This window comes from Cibotium barometz, chromosome 58, assembly GCF_041138505.1.
Source record: "Cibotium barometz isolate CiBa-2024 chromosome 58, ASM4113850v1, whole genome shotgun sequence".
Taxonomy (NCBI): domain Eukaryota; kingdom Viridiplantae; phylum Streptophyta; class Polypodiopsida; order Cyatheales; family Cibotiaceae; genus Cibotium; species Cibotium barometz.
The window spans coordinates 22924766-22934862 of NC_141103.1; the positions used below are offsets into that span (position 1 = coordinate 22924766).

The window sequence follows — 10097 nt, forward strand, 5'->3', positions numbered from 1 at the left end:
TTGGCTAGTGGGTAATCATGCGTTGATTGATTGCGAAGATAGAACTCTTACATTGACCCCTAAGAGATGTATACACATGAGGACTCTACTAGACCTCTAATTCAAGCTCAATAAATTACCTCAAAATATGGTCACAAGTAATAGTAAGGGTGGAGCAGTAAGGTGTAATGATTAGTGTAGCAAGAAATAGTGAGTAGTGAATAGAGAATAGAAGGGAGAAGTAGCAAGTAGTATATAATAACAAGTAGGTAGGTATGGTGACATGTGCATTCATTAGTGTAGTAAGTCATAGGTAGTAGGAACAAGGCAAAGTGACATGTCCTTACACGTACTTTGAATGGGTAAGTAATAAGTAGTAGAGACAAGATATAGTGGCATGTCCTTGCACATGGTTTATCAAATACTTTAAATAAATCAAGCAATTTTTCCTACAAGAGACCATGAATTCATACTACTCCAACAAGTGACTAAATCCTAGTAATCGTGTACCATTCATTTATGGACAATTTGAAAGAAAAGTTAATTAAACCATCTAATGGTTGTTACTTTCATTTTCTTGAGATCTCTCATCCTTTCTTTTTGATAAATGAGAAACTTTGCATATAGGGCTAGGTAACATCTTACAAATTAAAACTTAAGGAAATTGACAATGACAAAAGGACACAAAAAAGCATTTATGAGGCTACCCCACCCATAAGTAATGGTAAGAACCATAAGTATGAGAAAAAAAGAGTACAAACTAGAGATGAGGTGATGAGGACTAGGCGTACAATGGATATAAGTTTTGAGATAGATAAAACTCCTCTTAAATTCATACAAGTAATTTGGAATAAACTTATATACTCAAAAGCCTAAATTTTGAAGAAAGCATTCTTCTATATATATATATATATATATATATCACTTGTAACCTGCCATGTGACAAGAAAAGGAGAGTCCCACTTGGCAAGAGTCAGAGAGATCTTTCACATAAAAGAAAAAGAATTTTTTTTTAAATTTTTATACATATTTTTCACACATGCCTAAATACATTAAGGCTCACAATTAGTTGTCATCAAGTCCTTTGCTCATTGAATGAGTATATATATATGTGTGTGTGTGGGAGTTTCACATTTTTTAACTTTTTAAAAAAAGTGATTATTTTCCATAAGCCTAGATGCATTCAAGCTCACAACTAGTTGTTACCATCAAGTCATTTGCTCATTGAATGAGTTTCTTATATATATAAACACATATATAATATTATATTATGTACATGTGTGCAAGAGAGAGAGAAAGAGAGAGAGAAAACACACATATATATATATATATGTATTTATAGATATGTATATATGTATATATAAATAGATCTATATGTATGACAACATAAACACATGCATGTGCATGTACACAATGCACCACACATGCACACAAGAAACACACAAAAAAAAACAAATGCGCACGTGCATCTATACAAATATGTACACTACTTAACCTCACACATACACTTACATATATACATACAATTCCAAGTGATGGATTTGGGAGATTGAAAGATGAAAAAGATCCTCTCTCTATCTCTCTCTCTATCTCTCTCTCTCTCGAGTTTGATTGCTCTAAGCACCATTAGAATGCATGGACTCAAAAAATATATAACCGTGTCTTGAGTACATTTTGCTTCTTGCCACAAACGTGCATGGAAACATGAGCTAAAGACCTCCATAAAAGGGCTACTACACCACTTCCAACCAAGGGATACAAACATGAAAAAGGCCACGAGATTCCTCCCCAATCATGAACAATCTTAGAAACCTATTTAATTATAAAGGGTTACCCTGCCCCTTCCAAGGGAGAAGGTACCACAAACTCATCTGAATGATGATAGAATTTCTTGTCATTTTGGAATTATCAGCTTTGTATTAAGCATTTAAGGATACCTTGTTAATCAAAATTTAACTCTGTTTTTGAGTCTTTTGCCTATCAATCTCCTACAATACCACCCTTTCTAGACTACGTAACACAAAAATGGCAGTGTGCCTTTGGACACATTTCCTTCATCCATGTCAAGAAGATTAAGCTTTAACAAAACAATGGGCCATAAAATAAAGAAAATAAGTACAGTTTTAAAATGCAAATTTAGAATGCTTCGGTAATGCAAAGGTCCGAATTAGCCCACCTAAAAATGATGTCTAACTCACACCACGCCATGTAATTATTCCAAAACTACTTATTCCAAAACTTAATGTGGTGTCTTCCAAGGTCATCAAAATGTTCCAACCATGGTGGCTTCCCTTCTGGCACGCATCATCTAGAAAGAAACCAGGCAATCTGAAACCTTCCGATGATGCCATTATTGATGCTTCAAACTACACAACACCACTATCTGCTGCAGGGTTTGCCTTAACAAAATTGTTGGTGCTTTTTTAAAGCACTTACAGCATCACCTGCCAAGCATGCACTTGAAAGAGGTGAGACTTTGACCTCACAGCAAACATAACACACGCTTAAAAATCCCCAAAAAATAAAGCAAACCTCACATTGCCTGCTCACATCATGTGAAAGCAGCTCATTGCAAGTCTATGCAACAGGTTTTGTACTAAAGGAAAGAGTATACATTTAAAACCAAAGCTAAGCATTTCCAGATATTACGAAGAGATCACACGTACCATATTACACAGCCAGCCTTTGAGCCAAGTCTTTGGCAACAGCATCAATAAACTCTTCTGTATTCAGATACTGCTCCCTAGACAGCCTGCACAGCAAGCAAAGGGGTAACAATTGAAAACACATTCAGATTCCTTTTAGTTTCAAAGCATGAAAAGGATAGAGGAAGCAAGGGGAAGGGGCGTAAATTGAAGAATCGCCAAATAAAGGCCTTACTTAGAGCCATGAATCAGAAGAGCAAGGTCCTTAGTCATTTTTCCAGCTTCCACCGTCCCGACACATGCAGCTTCCAACTTCTCACAAAATTCCTTCAACTCTGCATGTCCATCCAACTTTGCCCTGCAAATTAACAAAATGTTAAAAAGTGAGATTAGGGAACCACCCCCCCCCCCCCCAAAAAAAAAAAAGATCAGCTGCTTAGCAGAGATGGAAAATGCATGATCATGTCTTTCAAATACAAGCACAAGATGTGATCTCCTGCATGTTAAGAAGATTCAAAAAAGGAGGTGGGAATTTGATAAGCTACCTGTGGGCAAGACCGCGTGTCCATGCAAAAATGGAAGCAATACTATTGGTGCTTGTTTCTCCACCCTTTTGGTGGACCCTGTAGTGTCTAGTGACAGTCCCATGGGCAGCCTCTGCCTCAATCGTCTTGCCATCAGGTGCAATCTACTCCAGAGTGTTGATGTTCAAAAGTCAGAATGCAGAAAAGTGTAGGAAAGCTAAAGTATACCTAATAGCAGACAGAAACATAAGAGAGTAACACAAAGCATGGGGTGAAAAATCATATTATTCAAATCTATACACGTTTGTAGCAAGCTAGAGTGAGAAAGAGACTTACAAGAACCGATGTCATCAGTCCAAGAGATCCAAAACCTATTCATAGAAACAGTTCCCCTTAATAATAAACAAGGCATAATGTGCTGATAACCCCAACTAAAAGCGATTTTCACCTTGAGCAAGGAAATCACTCTGCACATCACCATCATAGTTTTTGCATGCCCACACATATCCACCTTCACTTTTCAAGGCGTAGGCAACCATGTCATCAATAAGTCTATGCTCATACCTGCAAATAAGCATCAAAGAAATAAGCCACGAATATCACAGCTAGCAGTTCAATGTAAACAGTTCAGGCACCTACAGAGGACTAACCAGATACCAGCTTCCTCATATTTGGACTTCCAGCCAGCTTCATATACATCCTGGAAAATATCTTTGAACCTGTGAAAGTAGGAAACCATATTAGAAAATTATACTGGAGCTTTCAAAGGTGAGCTGTGAGAAGTCATTGGCTGAACAATGCTGCAACTTTCAACTCTAGAAACACTGCCCCTGCTTGGCCTGCATAGAGTATGCTCTAAGTCCATAACTTGGAAAATTACCCAAAGTAACTCTAATTTTTGTTTCTCAGTCATTTTAAAGTCTGTCATTTCTATGAACTCTTCAAGGTGCACTCATCCCTGTGTACTCCTTTCTAATAAGCACACATGTTTCACCTTTCTGAATGGAACAACATTTGTAATTTGCAAAGTTGTATGAATGTGACAAAAGTCTTGCAAAGAAGATGACTTGACTCTTCAAAGTCTGCTGGAAGAAAAACAGCTTGTACGAAAACAAGCAATGATGCATCTCATAAAGCAAGCAAATCAGTGAGACGTCACCTTCCATCGTATTTTTTCAAAATTGTATTTTTCGTGCTCAGATAGAGAGGCCACTTCTTTTCAAACGCCATAGCCATGGAAGCCTCCGCAAAACTGCGAATTGACTGCAAAACCATGCATCATCATCAAAGATGTACTAAGTCAACAGAGCTTAGGCTTCAAGAGAGTAAAGGGCTACCTCTTCTGTGTTGTACATGCTCAGAGCTACTCCACCGGCTCCTTGAAAATCAAACACCTCCAACTCCTCAGTTTCACCTCCCTTTGAAGGAACTGCAGCACATGCCACTGCTTAATAAAGAAAGCCACATAATTCCTAGTTTCACTAATTGAATCCATTCAAGTTGAACACATTGGCTCTCTGGTCAAAGCGGAACAGCAAGTTGAAAAGTAATCAAACTTACCAAAAACTAGCTTCAGCTTCCCAGGCCCTTTGATAACCGTATCAGTTGCTCTGTACTGATCGCCAAAGGCATGCCTTCCTATGCAGATAGGCTTCGTCCAGCCTGCACACAATGGAAACACACAATGACTCAAGAAGCAAAGAAATAGAAACTCTGCAGAGCCAAAACCTCAATTTCCCCACCTGGAACCAGTCTTGGAACGTTCTTACAAATGATAGGCTCCCGAAACACAGTACCTACAGCAGTAGTAGTAGGTTAAAACTTAAGCAACTTCTTCAATGAATCGTTCTTATGCAACTTATGTAAAAGACAGATCGTTACCATTCAAAATATTTCGAATGGTGCCATTTGGGCTTTTCCACATAAATTTGAGACCAAACTCCTTAACACGAGCTTCATCTACAGTAATGATCAGAATAGCAGCCTTCAAGCTTATGAATAACTTCACTATACAAAAGGCACGAAAACAGTACATGCAATTAAACACAAACTCATGCACAGACTGTGATCTGGCAACACACCAGGAGTAATGGTGGCACATTTGACAGCAACGTTGTACCTGACCCATGGCATAAGTAAAAAGATTTAACTTGTACTCCATAACAATAGAACAATGTAAATGCACATGCCCACAGCTAAAACAAAACTAAAAATTCCTACACCGACAAAGCAGTAAAGCAATTTGTCAACACCACAAGCATTTGGGTCTAAGGGATCATTGCTAACATTACAACATCCTTGAACCTAAAGGACATGAGAAGCACTGTTTTACTCATGCTCTCCTAACCTTGCTTTATGGGCATAAAATTCCTTACAAAGTTGGAGAGCTACTCTTTCTAATGTTTAGTTTAGCCCACAATATCTGGCAACAGTAGATAAAGTGGGAAACTTTGTTATCATATCCTAAAGGTGATTAAGATTGTAGGGATGCTGACGATTTAGAAAGTGTGATTGAGATTTGTAGGGAAACTGACAATCTAGAAAGTGTTTTTAAGTCTCACTGTGACACACTTACAAGTATGCAAGGCATAGCCGGACTTCAGATAGCAGCCGACAAGCAGAGTCAGACAGTGCATGTGACACGTGGCAGTGATGACGTGACAGTCGGGTAAACACGGCTGACAGCAATACCATTGGCCGACTAGGAGCATTGGTGCATATATATATGTAGGTAGCCAAATCGTCATATTCACCTGCTTTCTTCAGCGTTAGTGCCACATCTTGTACTTGAATTTACTTCTTCTTGTACATAACACTCTTCTTTCTATCTCTGGAAAACCCTAGCACATAGGCACATAGGCACAAGTGTTCTACACTCACCACTCGACTCTCCATCTTGAGAAGAAACCCTTTCTCACATTTTCACAAACGCATCCACGGCCATCATATACTTTTCATAAGTTTCCCCACCTTAACTTCTCAACAAAGACACCTTGCACTATCTTGCTACTTCAAAACCTCATTTCAATATGTTACAGGATCATCATCTCAGCTCTCTAGATTTTGTGTATCACCAACCAGCTGGCGCTGCTGATAATGCTGGCACTGGTGCTGTAATAATGGTGTGAAGTGGAACTATGAGGCTTCCTCCACTTGGCTCTGCTTATCCTGAGAGATCACTCTTGCACTGCAAGCCAGTCACCTCAAATTTTGTAACCCAAAAAGATGTATCTATTGCTCTCTGACTCACACTTGGTTCTCAGAACATCTGATGCATGGTATTATGCTCTCAAACCAGTTGCTAAATCACCAGTCACCGAGTCCCTAAACCAAAGCGGATACAAACCCTTGCAGCAAAAACTACAGAACACACCACCACCAAAAGCTATACACACACACACACACACACACATCAAGTTTCAACTCAATGCAGCATATAATGCCAAAAAGCACTTACTTCAAAGTGGCCAAGGCTGACTCTGTTGTCACATGATCATCAGTGGCATCTCTATATTCTAAGCCCAGATCATAATACTTTATGTCCAGATCCAAGAACGGTAGAATAAGCTGCACGAAATCTTCCATAATTAGCGGTGGGCACCTTCCATAAATGGCAGTGAGCAATGGTAAACATAAACACTACAACATCAGGAAAAGAGCTTTGAATACCTTGTCCTTGATCATTTTCCAGATTACCCTTGTCATTTCATCACCTAAATCAAGCACAAAGCAAAAAAATGAGCCAGCTCCATGTAGGAAAAAAGGGTATCAGGACAAAATCCAAGCTTTGTAACATAAGGTATCTAATAGCAAAGAAAAATTTTACACAGTCCAGCTACCTCAAAGTCAACACAAGAGCATTGCCTCATGTTCTTGACAGATGGCTGGTCCAAAAATCCTCTTATGTAGAAACATAATGAAAGTCCTACATATAAAGTTTCATAAGATGCTTTGTTGTATGCGCACAGAACGCTCATGTTCAATGTGTGCAATTAATTACTTTAGGAGTGTTAATACTGAAGAGAAGAAAGGAAAGAGGGTACAACAGACACCCAGTTGGGTCCAATAACCCACAGTCCACTCAAGGGCCCCCACCTTGTTGTGTAATTGCTTGAGAACAATGGAGATATGATCCTTAAGGATACCTTGTTCCTTGCTGGTTTAAGCGATGGCTTAAGAATCCCAGCTGAACAAAATGTGGGAACTTGCTAATCCAGACAAGAACTGTGCCGGAGTAGGCTGCCTTTTGAGCATTGAAATTCCAGATGCCTCTTTTGCAGGGCTTAAGCAAAACTTTGATTTGTGTGTGGTCCCTTGCAGAAAAAGGTAGCTGAATTGCCTTCAATTGTCTTGAATGATTGAGTGGGGAAGAGGAGGGGCCTGCAATCAGAGAAGATTGCCCCCTAATTCACTGATCAAGCAGGTCACAGCTGGTCAGCTGGCAACACAGCATATTAACCTTTAATTTAAAAGTTGGCTTTCACATGTGGGCACCAAGACCTAGCCGACCCAAATAGGGTTGGGTCGTCGGAGGCCCCCAATAGGCACAAACTGCCTGCCTTATAACTGTTAACTGGGTGGGATCCTATCGAGTGTCTCCTTCTCCTTTCTCTTCAATTACTCTCTCCAATTAAGTTTGGGCTCACCATTTCTACTAAGAAAAAAAAATATGTACCAAACTGTGCACAACCTCAAGATAGCCTCAACTCTAATACCATATAGGGAGGAAGATTCATAATTAAGTCGTGCAATTAATTACTTTGCTGCGACAATTAATTAATATAGAAGAGGAAAGATGGCACAACACCGAACACCGATTGGGTCCAAATGACCCACTGAAGAATCCCCAGTTTGGGGTATATTTGCTTTATTATGATATTGAATTGCAGAACTGACCCTTGACCTGAGAATACCTATTTCCTACTGGGCTAACACGACAGCATAAGAATTCAGGCTGACCAAGGGGCTAATCTGCACAGGAATCGTGATGGGGTAGGCTGTTTTCTTACTGACTTATGAATGCCTGTTTTGCAGGGCTGAAGCAAAACGTTGATTGCCCCGTTCTCCCTCACCGTTAAATTGTCTTCCATTGTCTTGGATGCTTGAGAGGGAAGGAAGAGAGGCCTGTAAATAGCCAATATGCCCCCTGATTTTCTGATCGAGAAGGTCATCCGGCCCCATGCAGGGGTGGGCTTCTTGGCTGCCCATGCTGCATATCTCTAAACTTATTGTACAAATATGTCCATGCACCACTCAAGTGTACGGGGTGCAGCCAATGAGGTGAAAGCCCAAGTGGTGAACGTGATTGCCTAGGACCAAGAGGTCCGGGGTCCAAAACCCCACAAGGTGCTTCCTCGGCAGCATCCCTTACGGGCGATGAAAAACAGTAACGAAAAGACCTTGGGTCGAAAAAAAAAAAAAGCAGAATTTGTACACCTCAGAAGAAGTCCTACAGGCTTCAGACATCCATCAAAGGAAACTAACGCATACACGGAGTCGCTACTGGGTGAAGAGTCTACCCCCTCCCTAACCAAAAGAGGAAAAACCAGATGTGATGCTGGCGAAAGTGGGAACAAATTCAAAACCGGGTCTACAATCAGAGCTTAACCAGATCTCTTGTAGCTTCCAGCAATCGTCCGGCAGTCCAAAAGCTTGCAACCGATACAGATCTCGGATTACGGCAGAGAAATAGACGCAAGGAGCGGATCTTCTAGACGTTTATTGGCGCGGCAGATCTTAACTACTCTGAGAGAAAAACTGGCGGAGAAGAGCAGGAGGGAGCTTACCGTCCATTTCAACGATGGGGTTCTCGACCTTGATCTTCTGGAAGGCAGCCATGGCAAGAGAGCTAGGGCTTCTCTGCTGCAGGGTAGGGTTTCTGCGATGAAATACAGGAGGAAGAGATCTCTATAAATGGCCAACTTTTTGCCGCTCCAGCTCAGCTCTCGTGGCATCCACCTCTCACGTGCGACATGTGTGGCATTTTTCCAAGGTACCTCGAGTGCGCGTAATAAATCTCAAAAAAAAGAGAGGACATTTTTGGCTACTAAAATGGAGTCCTCTCTTCAAAAAAAAACATACCTGCAATTTTGAAAATTCTATTTCCATACAGATTTTTTATAAAAAAATTCCCCCAAAACAATTCTATGGAGTCAGTTTTCCTTTCTCTAGTGTCCTGGCTTCTTCACCCTTGCCCATTGTGCACGGATCTTCGTTGAGACCACATCCATCATTCAACTGAGTACAAAAAAAGAGGGAGCTGCAATCAGGTCATGTGAAGAGAGCAATATGCATTTGAGTTTGAGAGATATGACACTGAGCAATATGCATTTGAGTTTGAGAGAGATGACATTGAGCATCTGAGCGGCTACTGGTTTGTGCTGTCATCATCAGCAGGTATGTGGGTTCCAAGATAGTGGAGACTAGTAGGTCGTTGTAGTATCAAAGCAAGTTGTGAACGAACAAACCCAACTAGATAACAAATGCACACCTTGAAATGGTAAAGAGAAAGAGGTGGTGAGAGATGCAGATGTGAGAGATTGGTTGCCACAAAGTAACAGTTGGAAAAAACCTTAATTAATAAGGTATCAACAAAACAATAACGTGTAAGGTTGTATTGACTAATTGATAAATTTTCATTTTTCACTCGTTATGGGCCCTTATTTCTCCAAAAAAAACTTTCATCCCTTATCTTTCCTATATTATATAAAGGAAGAGTTTCACAAACCTAACATGGCAAGAATTTGGAGGTTCAAGAAGGAGAAGAGGAGGTTTTGAGGAGGTTCACATAGAATTTGACTTTGGAGGTCTCAAAAGACGTGCAAAGCACGGGTCTACCCCCACTAGTTATTTTAAAGGACAAGAATAAATTTATAATTCCAAGTTATAATCTCAGTTACTTTAAAGCATTGCTTTTGTTTTGATAAGTTATGAAAAAACATCTTTTTGT

General features: G+C 40.1%; 1 protein-coding gene across 3 annotated transcripts; it reads right to left on the reverse strand.

Moving 5' to 3' along the window:
- Nucleotides 1-2040: 2040 nt before the first annotated feature.
- LOC147606037 (isocitrate dehydrogenase [NADP]) lies at nt 2041-9673 on the reverse strand. 3 transcript variants are annotated; one of them, XM_086792463.1, is made up of 17 exons: nt 9499-9673; nt 8935-9385; nt 6818-6861; nt 6606-6715; nt 5230-5267; nt 5030-5107; nt 4891-4944; nt 4709-4810; nt 4486-4577; nt 4308-4411; nt 3799-3867; nt 3597-3712; nt 3485-3519; nt 3170-3312; nt 2860-2982; nt 2646-2731; nt 2041-2423 (listed from the first exon to the last, which is right to left on the reverse strand). In XM_086792463.1, exons 2-16 carry the CDS (start codon nt 8984-8986, stop codon nt 2650-2652), a joined length of 1242 nt encoding a protein of 413 aa, XP_086648589.1. In that variant the 5' UTR covers nt 8987-9385; nt 9499-9673; the 3' UTR covers nt 2041-2423; nt 2646-2649. The 3 variants fall into 3 exon arrangements, with proteins under 3 accessions (XP_086648589.1, XP_086648590.1, XP_086648591.1); XM_086792464.1 differs by lacking the exon at nt 9499-9673 and adding an exon at nt 6988-7073 and having other exon boundaries at nt 8935-9129; XM_086792465.1 differs by lacking the exons at nt 8935-9385; nt 9499-9673 and adding exons at nt 6988-7073; nt 7294-8782.
- Between the last annotated feature and the right edge of the window lie 424 nt (nt 9674-10097).